This window comes from Coregonus lavaretus, assembly GCF_964263955.1.
Source record: "Coregonus lavaretus genome assembly, chromosome: 33".
Lineage (NCBI taxonomy): Eukaryota > Metazoa > Chordata > Actinopteri > Salmoniformes > Salmonidae > Coregonus > Coregonus lavaretus.
The window spans coordinates 13,547,012-13,566,956 of record NC_140020.1 but is presented as its reverse complement, the minus strand read 5'-3'; the positions used below and the strand labels follow the sequence as shown (position 1 = coordinate 13,566,956).

The window sequence follows — 19,945 nt, the reverse complement described above, 5'->3', positions numbered from 1 at the left end:
AAAAAACTCTAGATCATCTTTACTCCAAACACAGAGACGCATACAAAGCTCTCCCTCGCCCCCCATTTGGCAAATCTGACCATAGCACTATCCTCCTGATTCCTGCTTACAGCCAAAACTCAAACAGGAAGTAACAGTGATGCTCTCAATATGGAAGTGGTCCGATGAAGTGGATGCTAAGCTACAGGACTATTTCACTAGCACAGACTGGAATATGTTCCGGGATTCATCCAATTACATTCAGGAGTACACCACATCAGTCACCGGCTTCATTAATAAGTGCATCGACGACGTTGTCCCCACAGTGACCGTACGTACATATCCCAACCAGAAGCCATGGATTACAGGCAACATCTGCACTGAGCTAAAGGCTAGAGCTTCTGCTTTCAATGAGCGGGACACTAATCTGGACGCTTATAAGAAATCCCCCTACGCCCTCCTACGAACCATCAAACAGGCTTAGTGTAAATACATTACCAAGATGGAATCCTACTACACAGGCTCTAATGCTCGTCAGATGTGGCAGGGCTTGCAAACTATCCCGGATTACAAAGGGAAACCCAGCCGCGAGCTGTCCAGTGACGCAATCCTACAAGACGAGCTAAATACCTTCTATACGCACTTCGAGGCTAGCAACACTGAACTATAAATAACAACACCAGCTGTTCGGGACGACTACGCTCTCCGTAGCCGATGTGAGTAAGACCTTTAAACAGGTTAACATTCACAAGGCCGCAGGGCCAGACAGACTACCAGGACACATACTCAGAGCATGCGCTGACCAGCTGCCAAGTGTCTTCACTGACATTTTCAACCTCTCCCTGACCCAGTCTGTAATACCTACGTTTCAAGCAGACCACCATAGTCCCTGTGCCCAAGAACACCAAGGTAACCTGTCTAAATGACGATCGCTCCGTAGCACTCACATCTGTAACCATGAAATGCTTTGAAAGGCTAGTCATGGCTCACATCAACGACACCCTGGACCACTCCAATTCGCATACCGCCCCAACAGATCCACAGATGACGCCATCTCTATTGCACTCAACACTGCCCTTTCCCATCTGGAAAAAAGGAACACCTACGTGAGAATGCTGTTCATTGACTACAGCTCAGCGACCAACACCATTGTGCCCTTCATGCCTTTACTAAGCTAAAGACCCTGGGATTAAACACTTCCCTCTGCAACTGGATCCTGTACTTCCTGACGGGCCGCCCCAGGTGGTGAGGGTAGGCAACAACACATCCGCCACACTGACCCTCAACACGGGGACACCTCAGGGGTGCGTGCTTAGTCCCCCCCTGTACTCCCTGTTCACCCACGACTTTGTGGCTGCGCACGACTCCAACACCATTATTATGTTTTCAGATGACACGACGGTGGAAGGCTTGATCACAGACGACGATGAGACAGTCTACAGGGAGGAGGTCAGAGACCTGGCAGTGTGGTGCCAGGACAACAACCTCTCCCTCAACGTCAGCAAGGCAAAGGAGCTGATAGTGGATTACAGGAAACGGAGGGCCGAGCACGCCCCCATCCACATCGATGGGGCTGTTGTGGAACAGGTCGAGAGCTTCAAGTGTCCAAATCACTAAGGAACTATCATGGTCCACACACATCAACACATTCGTGAAGAGGGCACGACAACTCCTCCTCCCCCTGAGGAGGCTGAAAAGATGTGGCATGGGCCCTCAGATCCTCAAAAACGTATACAGTTGCACCATTGAGAACATCTTGACTAGCTGAGTCACCGGTTGGTATGACAACTGCTTGGCATCCGACCGCAAGAAGCTACAATCTACACACAATACCCCATAATGACAAAGAACAAACAGGTTTTTTGAAATGTTTGCAAATGTATTACAAATAAAAAACAGAAATACAGAAAGTGAGCTCAGGTGCATCCTGTTTCCATTGATCATCCTTGAGATGTTTCTACAACTTGATTGGAGTCCACCATGTCAGAACAAAAACCAAGCCATGAGGTCGAAGGAATTGTCCGTAGAGCTCCTAGACAGGATTGTGTCAAGGAACAGATCTGGGGAAGGGTACCAAAAAATGTCTGCAGCATTGAAGGTCCCCAAGAACACAATGGACTCCATCATTCTTAAATGGAAGAAGTTTAGTACCACCAAGACTGTTCCTAGAGCTGGCCGCCCGGCCAAACTGAGCAATCGGGGGAGAAGGGCCTTGGTCAGGGAGGTGACCAAGAACCCGATGGTCACTCTGACAGAGCTCCAGAGTTCCTCTGTGGAGATGGGAGAACCTTCCAGAAGGACAACCATCTCTGCAGCACTCCACCAATCAGACCTTTATGGTAAAGTGCCAGACGGAAGCCACTCTTCAGTAAAAGGCACATGACAGCCCGCTTGGAGTTTGCCAAAAGGCACCTAAAGGACCCTCAGAGCCCAAAAGGACTCTCAGAACATGACAAACAAGATTATCTGGTCTGATTTAACAAAGATTGGACTCTTTGGCCTGAATGCCAAGCGTCAAGTCTGGGGGAAACCAGGCACCGCTCATCAGTGGCTTTTTTTGTTACTTTTTAATTTTAATTTTAATTTAACCTTTATTTAACCAGGTAAGCCAGTTGAGAACAAGTTCTTATTTACAACTGCGACCTGGCCAAGATAAAGCAAAGCAGTGCGATAAAACAACAACAACACAGAGTTACATATGGAACAAACAAAATGTACAGTCAATGACACAATAGAAAATCTATATACAGTGTGTGCAAATGTAGTAAGTTATGGAGGTAATGCAATAAATAGGCCATAGTGCAAAATAATTACAATTTAGTATTAACACTGGAGTGATAGATGTGCAGAAGATGATGTGCAAATAGAGAAACTGGGGTGCAAATGAGCAAAATAAATAACAATGTAAATAACAATATGGGGATGAAGTAGTTGGGTGGGCTAATTACAGATGGGCTGTGTACAGGTGCAGTGATTGGTAAGCTGCTCTGACAACTGATGCTTAAAGTTAGTGAGGGAGATAAGTGTCTCCAGCTTCAGAGATTTTTGCAGTTCGTTCCAGTCACTTGCAGCAGAGAACTGGAAGGAATGGCGGCCAAAGGAGGTGTTGGCTTTGGGGATGACCAGTGAGATATACCTGCTGGAACGCATACTACGGGTGGGTGTTGCTATGGTGACCAATGATCTAAGATAAGGCGGGGATTTGCCTAGAATTGATTTATAGATAACCTGGAGCCAGTGGGTTTGGCAACGAATATGTAGTGAGGGCCAGCCAACGAGAGCGTACAGGTCACAATGGTGGGTAGTATATGGGGCTTTGGTGACAAAACGGATGGCACTGTGATAGACTACATCCAATTTGCTGAGTAGAGTGTTGGAAGCTATTTTGTAAATGACATCGCCGAAGTCAAGGATCAGTAGGATAGTCCGTTTTACGAGGGCATGTTTAGCAGCATGAGTGAAGGAGGCTTTGTTGCGAAATAGGAAGCAGATTCTAGATTTAACTTTGGATTGGAGATGCTTAATGTGAGTCTGGAAGGAGAGTTTACGGTCTAACCAGACACCTAGGTACAGTGGGGAGAACAAGTATTTGATACACTGCCGATTTTGCAGGTTTTCCTACTTACAAAGCATGTAGAGGTCTGTAATTTTTATCATAGGTACACTTCAACTGTGAGAGACGGACTCTAAAACAAAAATCCAGAAAATCACATTGTATGATTTTTAAGTAATTAATTTGCATTTTATTGCATGACATAAGTATTTGATACATCAGAAAAGCAGAACTTAATATTTGGTACAGAAACCTTTGTTTGCAATTACAGAGATCATACGTTTCCTGTCGGTCTTGACCAGGTTTGCACACACTGCAGCAGGGATTTTGGCCCACTCCTCCATACAGACCTTCTCCACATCCTTCAGGTTTCGGGGCTGTCGCTGGGCAATACGGACTTTCAGCTCCCTTCAAAGATTTTCTATTGGGTTCAGGTCTGGAGACTGGCTAGGCCACTCCAGGACCTTGAGATGCTTCTTACGGAGCCACTCCTTAGTTGCCCTGGCTGTGTGTTTCGGGTCGTTGTCATGCTGGAAGACCCAGCCACGACCCATCTTCAATGCTCTTACTGAGGGAAGGAGGTTGTTGGCCAAGATCTCGCGATACATGGCCCCATCCATCCTCCCCTCAATACGGTGCAGTCGTCCTGTCCCCTTTGCAGAAAAGCATCCCCAAAGAATGATGTTTCCACCTCCATGCTTCACGGTTGGGATGGTGTTCTTGGAGTTGTACTCATCCTTCTTCTTCCTCCAAACACGGCGAGTGGAGTTTAGACCAAAAAGCTCTATTTTTGTCTCATCAGACCACATGACCTTCTCCCATTCCTCCTCTGGATCATCCAGATGGTCATTGGCAAACTTCAGACGGGCCTGGACATGCCCTGGCTTGAGCAGGGGGACATTGCGTGCGCTGCAGGATTTTCATCCATGATGGCGTAGTGTGTTACTAATGGTTTTCTTTGAGACTGTGGTCCCAGCTCTCTTCAGGTCATTGACCAGGTCCTGCCGTGTAGTTCTGGGCTGATCCCTCACCTTCCTCATGATCATTGATGCCCCATGAGGTGAGATCTTGAATGGAGCCCCAGACCGAGGGTGATTGACCGTCATCTTGAACTTCTTCCATTTTCTAATAATTGCGCCAACAGTTGTTGCCTTCTCACCAAGATGCTTGCCTATTGTCCTGTAGCCCATCCCAGCCTTGTGCAGGTCTACAATTTTATCCCTGATGTCCTTACACAGCTCTCTGGTCTTGGCCAATGTGGAGAGGTTGGAGTCTGTTTGATTGAGTGTGTGGACAGGTGTCTTTTATACAGGTAACGAGTTCAAACAGGTGCAGTTAATACTGGTAATGAGTGGAGAACAGGAGGGCTTCTTAAAGAAAAACTAACAGGTCTGTGAGAGCCGGAATTCTTACTGGTTGGTAGGTGATCAAATACTTATGTCATTCAATTAAATGCAAATTAATTACTTAAAAATCATACAATGAATTTTCTGGATTTTGTTTTAGATTCCGTCTCTCACAGTTGAAGTGTACCTGTGATAAAAACTACAGACCTCTACATGCTTTGTAAGTAGGAAAACCTGCAAAATCGGCAGTGTATCAAATACTTGTTCTCCCCACTGTATTTGTAGTTGTCCACATATTCTAAGTCAGACCGGCCGAGAGTAGTGATTCTAGTCGGGCAGGCAGGTGCAAGCAGCGTTCAATTGAAGAGCACGCATTTTGTTTTACTAGTGTTTAAGAGCAGTTGGAGGCCACGGAAGGAGTGTTGTATGGCATTGAAGCTTGTTTGGAGGTTTGTTAACACAGTGTCCAATGAAGGGCCAGATGTATACAAAATGGTGTCGTCTGCGTAGAGGTGGATCTGAGAGTCACCAGCAGCAAGAGCGACATCATTGATATACACAGAGAATAGAGTCGGCCCGAGAATTGAACCCTGTGGCACCCCCATAGAGACTGCCAGAGGTCCAGACAACAGGCCCTCCGATTTGACACATTGATCTCTATCTGAGAAGTAGTTGGTGAACCAGGCCAGGCAGTCATTTGAAAAAACAAGGCTATTTAGTCTGCCAATAAGAATGCAGTGATTGACAGAGTCAAAAGCCTTGGCCAGGTCGATGAAGACGGCTGTACAGTACTGTCTTTTATCGATCGCGGATATTATATTGTTTAGGACCTTGAGTGTGGCTGACGTGCACCCATGACCAGCTCGGAAACCAGATTGCATAGCGGAGAAGGTACGGTGGGATTCAAAATGGTCGGTGATCTGTTTGTTAACTTGGCTTTCAAATAATTTCGAAAGGCAGGGCAGGATGGATATAGGTCTTTAACAGTTTGGATCTAGAGTGTCACCCCCTTTGAAGAGGGGGATGACCGCGGCAGCTTTCCAATCTCTGGGGATTTCAGACGATACGAAAGAAAGGTTGAACAGGCTAGTAATAGGGGTTGCGACAATTTCGGCGGCTAATTTTAGAAAGAAAGTGTCCAGATTGTCTAGTCGAGCTGATTTGTAGGGGTCCAGATTTAGCAGCTCTTTCAGGACATCAGCTATCTGAATTTGGGTGAAGGAGAAGCGGGGTGGGGGGGGGGCATGTGCAAGTTGCAGCGGAGGGTGCAGAGCTGGTGGGTGGGGTAGCCAGGTGGAAAGCATGGCCAGCCGTAGCAAAATACCTATTGAAATTCTCGATTATCGTAGATTTATCGGTGGTGACAGTGTTTCCTAGCCTCAGTGCAGTGGGTAGCTGGGAGGAGGTGCTCTTATTCTCCATGGACTTTACAGTGTCCCAAAACTTTTTGGAGTTAGTGCTACAGGATGCACATTTCTGTTTGAAAAAGCTAGCCTTTGCTTTCCTAACTGATTGTGTATATTGGTTCCTGACTTCCCTGAAAAGTTGCATATCGCGGGGGCTGTTCGATGCTAATGCAGTACGCCACAGGATGTTTTTGTGCTGGTCAAGGGCAGTCAAGTCTGGGGTGAACCAGGGGCTATATCTGTTCTTAGTTCTGAATTTTTTGAATGGGGCATGCTTATTTAAGATGGAGAGGAAAGCACTTTTGAAGAACATCCAGGCATCCTCTACTGACGGAATGAGGTCAATATCCATCCAGGATACCCGGGCCAGGTCAAATAGAAAGGCCTGCTCGCTGAAGTGTTTTAGGGAGCGTTTGACAGTGATGAGGGTTGGTCGTTTGACCACGGACCCATTACGGACGCATGCTATGAGGCACTGATCGCTGAGATCCTGGTTGAAGACAGCGGAGGTGTATTTAGAGGGTAAATTAGTCAGGATGATATCTATGAGGGTGCCCATGTTTATGGATTTAGGGTTGCACCTGGTAGGTTCTTTGATAATTTGTGTGAGATTGAGGGCATCTAGTTTAGATTGTAGGATGGCCGGGGTGTTAAGCATATCCCAGTTTAGGTCACCAAGCAGTACAAACTCTGAGGATAGATGGGGGGCAAGCAATTCACATATGGTGTCCAAGACACAACTGTAGCAAGCGGCAACAGTGAGAGACTTATTTCTGGAAAGGTGGATTTTTAGAAGTAGAAGCTCAAACTGTTTGGGCACAGACCTGGATAGTATGATAGAGCTCTGCAGGCTATCTCTACAGTAGATTGCAACTCCGCCCCCTTTGGCAGTTCTATCTAGACGGAAAATGTTGTAGTTTGGAATGGACATTTCTGAATTTTTGGTGGCCTTCCTACGCCAAGATTCAGACACTGCTAGAACATCAGGGTTGGCAGAGCGTGCTAACGCAGTGAATAACTCAAACTTGGGGAGGAGACTTCTGATGTTAACATGCAAGAAACCAAGGCTTTTACGGTTACAGAAGTCTCAATAACCTCATACCCCTGCACATCGACTCAGTACTGGCTCCCCGTGTATATAGCCAAGTTATCATTACTCATTGTGTATTTATTCCTTGTGTTATAACTTTAAAAAAATAAATAAAAATCTACTATTTCAATTTTTTTCTCTACATGATTTCATATGTGTTATTTTATAGTTTTGATGTCTTCAGTATTATTCTACAATGTCAAAAATTGTAAGTAAAAATTAAGAAAAACCCTTGAATGAGTAGGTGTGTCCAAACTTTTGACTGGTAGTGTATGTAAATGTGATATCAGTTTTTTTTATTTTATAAATTTGCAAAAAAATCTAAACCTGTTTTTGCTTTGTCATTATGGGTTATTGTGTGTAGAGTGATGAGGGGAAAAAACAATTTAATCAATTTTAGAATAAGGCTGTAATGTAACAAAATGTGGAAAAAGTTAAGGGGTCTGAATACTTTCCAAATGCACTGTATATGTACATATCTATCTCAATAACCTCGTACCCCTGCACATCGATTCAGTACTGGCTCCCCGTGTATATAGCCAAGTTTTCGTTACTCATTGTGTATTTATTCCTTGTGTTATAACTTTTCAATTTTTTCAATTTATTCTACTATTTCAATTTCTTTCTCTCTGCATTGTTGGGAAGGGCCCGTACGTATTTGTATTTGTATTTATTGTGGATCCCCATTAGCTGCTGCCTTGGCAGCAGCTACTCTTCCTGGGGTCCAGCAAAATTAAGGCAGTTCATACAATAAAAAAAAAAAAGACAATACATTCACAGATTTCACAACACACTGTCTGCCCTCAGGCCCCTACTCCACCACAACCACATATGTACAGTACACAAATCCATGTGTACTTGTGTGTATAGTGCGTATGTTATCATGTGTGTGTATGCATGTGTCTGCGCCTATGTTTGTGTTGCTTTACAGTCCCCACTGTAAAGGTGTTTTTTCATCTGTTTTTTAAATCTAATGTTATTACTTGCATCAGTTACTTGATGTAGTCATACTTCTCCCCATTTTAGCTACTGTTGTATCAATATGTTTTGACCATGACAGTTTACAATCCAGGGTTACTCCAAGCAATTTAGTCACCTCAATTTGCTCAATTTCCACATTATTTATTACAAGATTTAGTTGAGGTTTAGGGTTTAGTGAATGATTTGTCCCAAACACAATGCTTTTAGTTTTTTAAATATTTAGGACTAACTTATTCCTTGCCACCCACTCTGAAACTAACTGCAACTCTTTGTTAAGTGTTGCAGTCATTTCAGTCGCTGTAGTAGCTGACATGTATAGTGTTGAGTCATCCGCATACATAGACACTCTGGCTTTACTCAAAGCCAGTGGCATGTCATTAGTAAAGATTGAAAAAAGTAATGGGCCTAGACAGCTGCCCTGGGGAATTCCTGATTCTACCTGGATTATGTTGGAGAGGCTTTAAAATCCAGTATCAACTGTCAGAGCTGCCCTTCATAATGTCATTAAAACCCACATGGACTACGATAGAATCGATTTCCATGTCCTGACTTAGTACATTCGGGAGCAGCTTAGTAATATCATTTACTCGAGTCTCCGGGATAGGGCATTGTTTTTGCACCAGGAACGGTCACATTTCTTACCATGGAGCTGCCCAAAATCATGGCTGGCGAGAAGGACGAGGAAATCCGGCCACTCCCACGCTTCACAGGATGCAGGCCTCCGACAGATGGAGAAGCCACGCTTGATCCAGAGTAGGGACGGAAGGTTGCCAACGTCGATTTCGAAATCGAAGTAGTAGGCACTGCAGCCGCAGACATAGTCACCCCCAATAACGAAGGTGCAGGAAGATCAGGTTCCAGGACGGCGAAACTATTTGTTGTTTGTATCCGCTCCGGGCCTCTCGTTGGGAGTGTAGACTGCTTTGTGGGAGGTCGCTGTCTTCGGCTTCCACGGCTCGTGACATGTGACCATCGTTGATTGCTTTTCTCCTCATGCTGTGCTCCTTCGACGGCGCTATCAGATGGGAAAGCTCCAGGCAACACCGGCCAGTAAGCTGTTGTTTACGAAGAATGTGACAAATAACATTTGATTTGAATTGTTTTTTGAAGGCACAATGTTTTTTGCTTTTATGCTAACTCCAAAGATGGCCTCAGTCAAACATTATCTTCCTTGTCAAATCCAAAACTAGCTCCAACTTTATCTGTAACTTTTTTTCTGTTTAGGATGAGGATCCGAGCTGGAGCTGTGTGGACTGTAGCCTATATACTGTAGGCAAGGAACTTCTAGAAAAACAGAATAAATCAAATAAAGCTACTCTTTATTACTTTGCAAAAATGAATATTCATTGCTTAAGAACATCAGAGGATTGATTAGTCAGTGCTTCATCCATATGATACTACCTTATTGTTTTATAAGTGGCTTGTGGGAAGTTGATATTTCATGAATAACCTACCCATGCTCAGAGAGCATAGCAATAACGGACCAAATCGGCAAGGCAGAGGCTGTATTGTTGAAGAATTGTAATTCACACAACCAAAACCTTCCCAAAATAGACTTGTACCCAGCCATCCAAGGTTTCATTGACTGCTTTTAAAAAATTTTAAACAGGACTACCTTTTATAGATACACGAAAAGGTCAATAAGCTGAAAAAAAAGAAATTCTCATAAAAGAAAAAAGAACATGATCAAATTAAATCCAATGTCTTTCCAATTGGATTGAGATAAATAATCAATTTGTGTTTATTTATTTGATTTGATTAGGATCTCCATTAGCTGACGCCAATGGCACCAGTTAATCTTAATTCATTTCAGCATATTTATCAGATTCTGACCATCTATGTAGCACAGTTTCTCCTGTTCATATTGACAATATGCAATCCTTGTTTAAATATCAGGCTTCCTGGAAGTCACACGTCTTGGTTGACTCCCCCTCCAGATGGAACCCTCTTATGAGTCTCCTCTCTATTCTGGCAGCTCCCAATTTGGTACTCCCAGAGCTCCTATTGTTCAATATGGGAATGCTATTCACTTCCTTGATAAAGGGATGATAGTTTCCCTTCTCAACAGGGTCAAAGTTTGTTGGGTGAGAAGGAAAATGTTTGAAGAATTTCTCAATTCATTCGCCTTGAGAATTCAAGGGACGAAATGAACATCAGAATAACAGATGGGAACTGAGATACTCTGTACTGTTCAACACAGACTTTGTGCAATTATGTTTGTGTTTAAAATGCATGTACTAAGGCCAGGCTACATACCTTTCTGTGAATACATAGTGGATTTTCATAAGGCTGGCGAGAAAAATAAAGTATAGGCTATCATAAAAGACAAATGTTACTGAAAAGCTTCATTTTATTCTGAGAAATGGGTCAACTGTACATTTACGGGTTAACGCTTTTCTTTAAAAAAATAGCAATGTGTGTTGAGAACAATACATGATTAAAAGCTCCATAGCAAAATATCTAGCCAACTCTGGTACGTACACTGATCAGTTTAAACAAACAATACTGCCTGTTGCAATAACGTAAAGACTAGAAAAACAAACCACATTTTCAAGTTCACCTTGAACCTAATTTCAACATTTTGTACAAATTGATTTTTGCTGCAAATATCTCACACGCATGTAACTCAACCCCTCTTTCTTTAGACTCATTGCAAACAGACGGAATACCTGAGCGCGCCATCCCAAAACAACATGTAATCACACTTACAATTAACTATTCAACACTCTGACAGTGAACAGTTAGAATTGTGATTTGTATTGCAGAATGATATTGTCACACAAAGAAACACCATTGTTAGAATTAGGTCCAAGTAGTGGACCATAGCCTGGTCTCAGATCTGTTTGTGCTGTCTCGCCAACTCCTACAAATGTCGGATCTTAATTTGATCACTCTTTTGTTGCACAGCAGGAAATGCAAACTTGTAGTATATTCAAGGTTAAAAAAATCTTCTAAAGTTAGCAATTTCCATTTTAAAATGTGAGACTTGATTTGCCCTAATGAAAAATGTATCATCCCCTACAAAAAATGTCAATTTATTATAATGCACATAATAATTCACATTTCCTGGTGCTGCAAGTTTATTTTCCTGCTGTAGCAAACTGACGCAAATTAAGATCCTACATCTGTATGGTCATTGTTGCAAGACAGTACCAACACATCTGGGACCAGGCTTTGTAAGTGTTCCATTTAAAACCTGGTCTCCGAGCTCCCTCGTTTCATAGTGTTGCTCACGAACTGCTCATCATGTTCAAAGCTGAGGTTATTGTGAGACCTGGAGATCATGAGCAGCTTCTCTTTCTTGGTGTAATCCCGTTTGACTGCTACCTGGGGCAGCTGCAGTCTGTCCATAGGATCGTCCTTGTTCTCCAGCTTCATGTAGCCTTTACTGTTGCTGCGGTCCAGTCGGGGCCAGCTAGGATGTTTCCTCTGCTCTGGCTTCACTGTCAGGGTGGTGGGCCTTCGATCCAGGTCCAGAGACTTGGAGTGAGAAGACAGCATGTAGAGGGAGTTGTTGGCGCCAAAGTCCTTCCGGGCCACCCCGGGGGACAGGTAGCTCCCACTGGCAGAACCTGGGGACAGAGAGCTATGAGAGGACGAGGAGTGGGACTCTGTGGCCGAGTTACTCCTGAGGAGCATGACACCAGGGGGTTTGTAGGTTTTGGTGATGTCCACCGGGACAGGCACAGCCAGGGAAAGGGACTGCAAAGAGGGGAGTCTGGCCCTAACCCTCATGTGTTCCAGGTCCTCTGTGATGTTGTCCATGTCAGGCTCGTCAATCACACAGTTGTTGAGCTTAATCACAGGCAGGGTAAAAGCGCTGATGGAGGACGAGACGATGGATCTGGTCTGGCATCTCTTGGGGAAGTTGCTCTTCTCGTGCCAGTGGCGACTGCCTTCATGCTGCAGGCCAAAGATGGAGCCAGAGCGATCTCTGCAGAATGAAGGCAGGAGGCCATGCCCCCCTTTGGCCTCGTTGAGAAGACCCTCCTCGTCCTCCGTAGAGCTGGTCCTGCGAGACACCCTCACGTCGTTCCCCATATCGGGGAACCCTAGCAGGGTGTCAGCAGCTAGCTTGGAGGCACACTGGTTCTCATAGGTCCTGACCTCATGCTCCCCATATGGGACTGAGTAGGCCCCGTTCATGTACTTGTGCTCTTTGATCCTCAGGCTGTGGATGTCGATAACAGTGGAGTACATGTCCCTCATGTGGATCACCTTGGTCTCCCGGTCCCTGTTTTCGTGCAGGATGGCATTGGCACAGATGAAGATGAAGATACCGATACCCATGGTGAACGGTCCCAGCATCTTCATCTTCTCAGAGTGCAGGTGCTGCTCAAAAAACTGGATCAGCGTACCGCCCTGCTCCCGGGTCACCCTAGTGTCGTTGGTGGATAGCTTGGCATTGGCCGCTACAAGGGGCTCTCTGTGTGGCCAGTAGCCCAGTACGGCCATGACGATGCCCACCATCAGGATCAACACACCCAGGATGAGGAAGAACCCAGAGGCAGAGTAGAGGCGGATTTTTCCCCTGACCACAACCACATCGGCCCGGGGTTTACTCTTGGCCTTCCTCTTCTCCTGGATCTCTCCTGGGGCTAGGGACTGGATGGGCAGGTGGTGCTGGGAGCGGGCAGAGTCCTGCCTCTTCAGCGCAGCAAGATGGCCTGTGATCACTCCCCCAGCTGAAATCATCACTACAGCTGTCTACGGCCCTGTAAAGACAAACAGAGAGGGGGAGTGAGAAGCATCTGGTATGTTTACTGATGTCTGTTCTCTGATTGCTGGGTTGCTGGCACTGTCTTCCTGGTAATCCCACTGTGGGAAGCAGAGCAGCATTGACCTTGGGGTGGCTCCATCAAGCTGGGAACAGCAGCTGCAGTTAACTGCTCTCATGCATGCTTTGGTAATTACAACTGATGACAATTATGTTCTAATATTTATTCTAGTCACAGCTCGTAGGAAACAATTCATTTGGCAATCTGGTGTTTTTCCTCTTTGTATTTCATCTCTAAAAAGAAAGGTGGGCATTTCTGGAAGACCAAATTATGATAGAAATGGCTAATTGCTTTATGTTTGTGAGCTTTATGTTTGTGAGATTTATGTTTGTGAGCTTTGTGTTTGTGAGATTTATGTTTGTGAGCTTTATGTTTGTGAGCTTTGTGTTTGTGAACTTTATGTTTGTGAGCTCTGTGTTTGTGAGCTTTGCGTTTGTGAGCTTTGTGTTTGTGAGCTTTATGTTTGTGAGCGGATGACTCCAGAGTTATCTGTAATACAGCACTGCCTTTCCGTTCCAGCTGTGTATCTCTTTCTCTCTCTGTCACTCTCTCTCCTTTCACTCACTTGCACTCTCTCTCTCTCTCTCTTACACACACACACACACACACACACACACATTCCCAATTACGCCATCTATTTGTCATCTCAGGAGGATCATCTAATTTCATAATAAAAGGGGTTTTAAAACTATAAGATGCCGTTACTTAGTCCTTACGCAGAGATCTTAAATTAAAGACTGTAGAATTGATTATGACAGTCTGTTAATGGAGATGACTCAGAAGTGGTCTTCAAATATTTTACAGTAAAATCCATCCTCAGCCTACACAAGAAGCTCTGGTCAGTATTCAACCATACATTCATGGGTGGCCTGACTGCACTACACTTTCATATTTCAACATTTGCCAATGGAGCACCACAACTTATAGAATAAATATGTTATATTCAGTTTCCAATAAAACACCTTAAAAGTTCCAACAACCAGGCTGAAGGCAGGAGAGGTGCAGTAACATGGTTGTGACGAGTACTGAGGATACGAAGAGGCAGGACGCAGATGCAGGAATCAACAATGTAAAGGTTTACTTAACACTGAGCATGAAAACAACAAAGAGCGCGTACACGACAAGACACTAACAATCACACACCACACAACACTGAACAGTCCAGGGCTATATAGGGGTGGTGATGAGATGATGAGGTGCAAGGTGCGCTGGAGGTGATTAGGGTGCGTTGGGTTTCCATTCCGGTGTTGTCGAGGTGGTGCGCTCAGACCGGTGGCTCAGTAGACCGGCGAATCTGAGCGCCGGAGGGGAGCAATGGGAGGAGACGTGACAATGGGGCTTTACCAACAGGTGTGTGGAGTGAACCATTAACATAATCTCTCTGTCAGCACTACCAACAGGGTGTTGTTAGTGCAGTGTGGACAAGTTGTTATGTTTACACACCATACTCACACAACACGGAGAGAGTATGTCCCAGAAGCAAACTATAGCTCTGTAGGGATAACATTACAGTGCTTATAGAAAGTCTACACCTCCTTGAATTCTTTTCAAATTTTGCTGCCTTCAAATGTAATCTAAAAAGCAATTAAATTAGATGTTTTTCCTACAGATCTACACAACCTATACATTTTCAAAGTGAAAGAAAGCTATAGAATTATTTTATTTTTTATAACTGAAATATTATAATTAGATAAGTCTCCACCCCCCTGAGTTAATACTTGGTTGAAGGACCTTTGGCAGCCATTACAGCATTTTCATTAAAATTCTACCAACTTTGCACGACTCTTAGGGCAACATACGTTCACCAGACAGTTTATTAGGTACACCCATCTAGACACATCGAATTGAATCCCTTTTTAGATTACATTTTAAGGCAGAAAAATGTGAAAAAAAAAGAGAAAGGAGGTGTAGGCTTTCTATAGGCACTGTAGATATATCTGTAAATCCAAGGACAGTCGTGATCAAAAGTTTTGAGAATGATACAAGTATTGGTCTTCACAAAGTTCGCTGCTTCAGTGTTATGAGATATTTTTGTCAGATGTTACTATGGTATACTGAAGTATAATTACAAGCATTCCATAAGTGTCAAAGGCTTTTATTGACAATTACATTACGTTTATGCAAAGAGTCAATATTTGCAGTGTTGACCCTTCTTTTTCAAGACCTCTGCAATCCGCCCTGGCATGCTGTCAATTAACTTCTGGGCCACATCCTGACTGATGGCAGCCCATTCTTGCATAATCAATGCTTGGAGTTTGTCAGAATTTGTGGGTTTTTGTTTGTCCACCCGCCTCTTGAGGATCGACCACAAGTTCTCAATGGGATTAAGGTCTGGGGAGCGATGTTTTGTTCCCCGAGCCACTTAGTTATCACTTTTGCCTCATGGCAAGGTGCTCCATCATGCTGGAAAAGGCATTGATCGCCACCAAACTGTTCTTGGATGGTTGGGAGAAGTTGCTCTCGGAGGATGTGTTGGTACCATTCTTTTTCATGGCTGTGTTCTTAGGAAAAATTGTGAGTGAGCCCACTCCCTTGGCTGAGAAGCAACCCCACACATGAATGGTCTCAGGATGCTTTACTGTTGGCATGACACAGGACTGATGGTAGCGCTCACCTTGTCTTCTCCGGACAAGGTGTTTTCCGGATGCCCCAAACAATCGGAAAGGGGATTCATCAGAGAAAATGACTTTACCCCAGTCCTCAGCAGTCCAATCCCTGTACCTTTTGCAGAATATCAGTCTGTCCCTGATGTTTTTCCTGGAGAGAAGTGGCTTCTTTGCTGCCCTTCTTGACACCAGGCCATCCTCCAAAAGTCTTCGCCTCACTGTGCGTGCAGATGCACTCACACCTGCCTGCTGCCATTCCTGATCAAGCTCTGCACTGGTGGTGCCCCGATCCCGCAGCTGAATCAACTTTAGGAGATGGTCCTGGCTCTTGCTGGACTTTCTTGGGCGCCCTGACGCCTTCTTCACAACAATTGAACCTCTCTCCTTGAAGTTCTTGATGATCCGATAAATGGTTGATTTACGTGCAATCTTACTAGCAGCAATATCTTTGCCTGTGAAGCCCTTTTTGTGCAAAGCAATGATGACAGCACGTGTTTCCTTGCAGGTAACCATGGTTAACAGAGGAAGAACAATGATTTAAAGCACCACCCTCCTTTTAAAGCTTCCAGTCTGTTATTCTAACTCAATCAGCATGACAGGGTGATCTCCAGCCTTGTCCTCGTCAACAATCTCACCTGTGTTAACGAGAGAATCACTGACATGATGGCAGCTGGTCCTTTTGTGGCAGGGCTGAAATGCAGTGGAAATGTTTTTTTGGGATTAAGTTCATTTTCATGGCAAAGAGGGACTTTGCAATTCATTGCAATTCATCTGATCACTCTTCATGACATTCTGGAGTATATGCAAATTGCCATCATCAAAACTGAGGCAGCAGACTTTGTGAAAATTAGTATATGTGTCATTCTCAAAACTTTTGACCACAACTGTACATCTCTCAAGGCACTGCCTTATTAGCTTAAGGTCAACACACATGATTTCATGGTGAAAATACTAGATGTCATAATGTTCGGATCTAGAAAAAGGTATTGTTCCCTTGCAGACGGAGAGGAGACTCCTTGGCGAATGGATGACAGTTGTCTGACCTGCTTCTCTGACTAAACCCTGTACCAAGTACCCACCCTCATCATTAGGTCTGGGAGCAGATGTGGGCGGTGTAGCCTTTTGATGTTGGCTTATCTAAAGTTCTCTATTAAATACCAGGATGAGGAGAAGAGGGAGGCAGGGGGTGGATGGTAGCAATAAAGAAGAGAGTGCAGTTCCTATTAACTTTATATTATTCTTTTTAACCATGTGTTTAGAACATAGAACATTGCTTGCATGCCATGGCTTTGCTCTGTTTTCGAAAAACACAAACAGGAATTTAAATAAGAATATGATGCCCCATGAGGCTATCATAATGATAAACATCAGTGGACATGAAAAGACTTAGGGACCAGTCAAAGATAAGACTGAATAGGTGAAAAACAGACAATAGCGCTGTCAGTTAATATACATTTATGTTCAGTGCTGAGAACAAAATGTTGTCTTCCCAGATTGAAATAACGTGTCAAACCTGAAATAACCAAAATAAAGAAGGAACATAACATATTATCACAAATGCACTTGCTGCTTTGGCAAAGGATTTATTCACTGCAGCCATAGCAGATTGGACAAGGAGGAGGATCCTGGTCAGGGCATTATTGGTGTGGTTGGGGGAGGAGTTGTTCCAGACACAGTGCATAATGTCTGAATAGTGGATACCATGGCATTTTGTGACACTTGGTTGTTCTAAGAGTGAGGAGAGAGAGCGAGAGAGAGAGAGCAGATATAGCTTAACAGTTATAAGTATGTAACAACCTTTACACTGCAGCCTACTTTCCTATGTAAACTACCATTACACTTATTGTGGTAAGAAACATGTTATGTATTTACAAACACTGTTGTATCGAGGTATGATGCCAAGAAAACTCCATGATGATGATAGTCAAATGTGTCAGTAACTTCTAGACGGACGCGAGTGTGTGCAAGTGCGTGGGTTGGCGCTGTTATGGGACCGCTGGTTCCAGGAAAATGAATCATTTGCACAGTAATGCAATACACAATAACATAATCGATCATAACTACATGTGCGCGTGCAGGCTATGTTGCGAGATATGTAAAATCTCAAAACCCCAGACCATTTTCATTTTAAAAAACGCCTATAGCTCGAATAGGGCATAAATAGTAAATGGTTTAAAACAGCTATGAATAATAGGCTGTGGTAAAACGATGGGAAGGAATTTTTTATTCGCCAGTTGTATAATAGAAGAGTAAAGTTGAGAAATCAAAGTGATGAGAGGATATACATTATCTTTGATACGAGCGCAATTGCTCCATGAGACTATCCTGTCTATGGATTCGATAGAGAAAAGCATCTGTTGGTTTAAATGAAGGTTGAAACAGAACCAAGCAAATCATCTTTATTTTACTAGAGAAGAGGCCATCTAGGCCAATTCATTTTTTAAAAAAAAATAATGCAATTGCTGCTTACCTGTAAAAGAGGCTGCTTCTTTGTAGCTGTTGTTATTTGTCCATTACGCATAGGAAATTATAACATAAGCCATGTTTCTCAACACTCATGTTTGGCTTGCTATGTCCGTTTGTATTCCCATTACATTTATAATCGGGTGCCGATACGAAAAATAATACACTTCCAAAGGAACAAGCTTTCATTATTTTGCTCCATTTCCAAAACGCGCCTGGACTGTTGGCCACACCGCTGTATAAACTGCTCCAAGCTGCCCGACGCGCGAAGAACGACTATTGTTTTACTTTTAACTGTCTCAACTTTTTGTCACTGATGCCCGGTGATTCACATACAGTCGGCTCATAAAATTCAGTTTAATGTCCAGAATATAAGCAAATATGTTTTCAGTTTAGTCTACTAACTTTAGAGTTGGCTCCGGCAGAAAATCTGCACAGAAACATGTTTTTTCATTTCTTATGAAGAAAATGCCAGCATAAGTGTTCACATCTGGGGGCAAAGCACTGTCCACTTTATAATCCTTTTAGAGTAGAACCAAGATGTCTTATCATGTCCACTTTTTATTCCTCCGTGGAATGGTAGCTTGTAGATAAGGCTCTCCTGCCGCATCTTCAAGGATAGAGACGGTCCCTTCAGCTCGGAATAATGCATTACTGGGGATGGTAGACTAGGCAAGCTTTGTACTCCCACGTGATGCTTCGTATAAGTGACGCGTAGTGAGACGACAAAAAAAGAGAAAGCTAATTTAAATACTTTCAAGTCAATGCATCTGAATAGAATATTACCATAATAGTTTCCAATGCTTCCAATGCAAATACGGTATTTGATGCAAATATTGAAAACACGTGGTAACCTACAGTAAGTTACCTGCACGTTGCTTTCCTATGAGGATGGGCATTTATGGGCATTTATGAATGCAATCATTAGGCCTATATATAATGGCCCCATAAGAGAGATACTGTATGACAATATACCTCCCACTGAATCAAGATGAAACACAATCCCTGTTCATACTGCCTACTGTACATGCTGTGATGTGCAAGCACCCTTGGAGTAAACAACCAACTGTAGTTTATTTTAGCAGGAGCAATTAAATGGTTAAAAGCCCAGAGATCAGTATTAAAAGTTGCAGATGTTTGAATCTCTGTCATTTCCTGTGTTTATGCAATGCATATCTGGCTCAATGTGATACCAAAAAACAACATTTTCACAGGGGGTTTGGAGAGAGCTATAGAGCTTATGTGGCTGGGTTTCTATATTACATTCCTCTAATTTGATACTGTCTAAAAACCAAACATATTTTCTAATTTGAAATGGGACTAACCCAACTTCTAGTATTGTTAGGTTCCACTTAAGCCTTTGGGGTTGAGGGGCTGAGAATGGTTAAAGTGGAGCTGGGTTAAGTCCCACTACTACGCCTGTTCTCTGTCTCCCCACCCCTCTGATCCTTGTTAGGAATTCTCAAGGTTTGTTAAATGGGGAGATTGATAGTATGGGGACCTTGAGAAGTGAGTTGGGCTGTGTCTCAAATAGTACCCTATTCCCTACATAGTGCACTACTTTTAACCAGAGCCCTATGGGCCCTGATCAAAAGTAGGGTACTATATAGGGAATAGAGTGCCATTTGAGATGCCGCCTGGGTGTTATTACCATAGAAATTGAATCTATTTCTATGGAATTTACTGGAGAGGATCTCTGCTGTCAGTCTGAGGAAACTTTTCTAAGTGTGACAGCCTCAGCTG

At 43.6% G+C, this 19,945-nt stretch overlaps 1 protein-coding gene across 1 annotated transcript; it reads right to left on the bottom strand.

Annotated features, from left to right (window-relative positions):
• Window positions 1-10,687: 10,687 nt before the first annotated feature.
• LOC311108216 (transmembrane protein 200A-like) lies at window positions 10,688-18,832 on the bottom strand. Its single transcript, XM_084150837.1, has 2 exons — window positions 18,210-18,832; window positions 10,688-13,070 (listed from the first exon to the last, which is right to left on the bottom strand). Exon 2 carries the CDS (start codon window positions 13,048-13,050, stop codon window positions 11,545-11,547), a length of 1,506 nt encoding a protein of 501 aa, XP_084006963.1. The 5' UTR covers window positions 13,051-13,070; window positions 18,210-18,832; the 3' UTR covers window positions 10,688-11,544.
• Between the last annotated feature and the right edge of the window lie 1,113 nt (window positions 18,833-19,945).

Bases quoted from the DNA above. Each gene is read 5' to 3' on its own strand.
- LOC311108216 (XM_084150837.1), bottom strand. From the start codon at position 13,050: ATGATTTCAGCTGGGGGAGTGATCACAGGCCATCTTGCTGCGCTGAAG.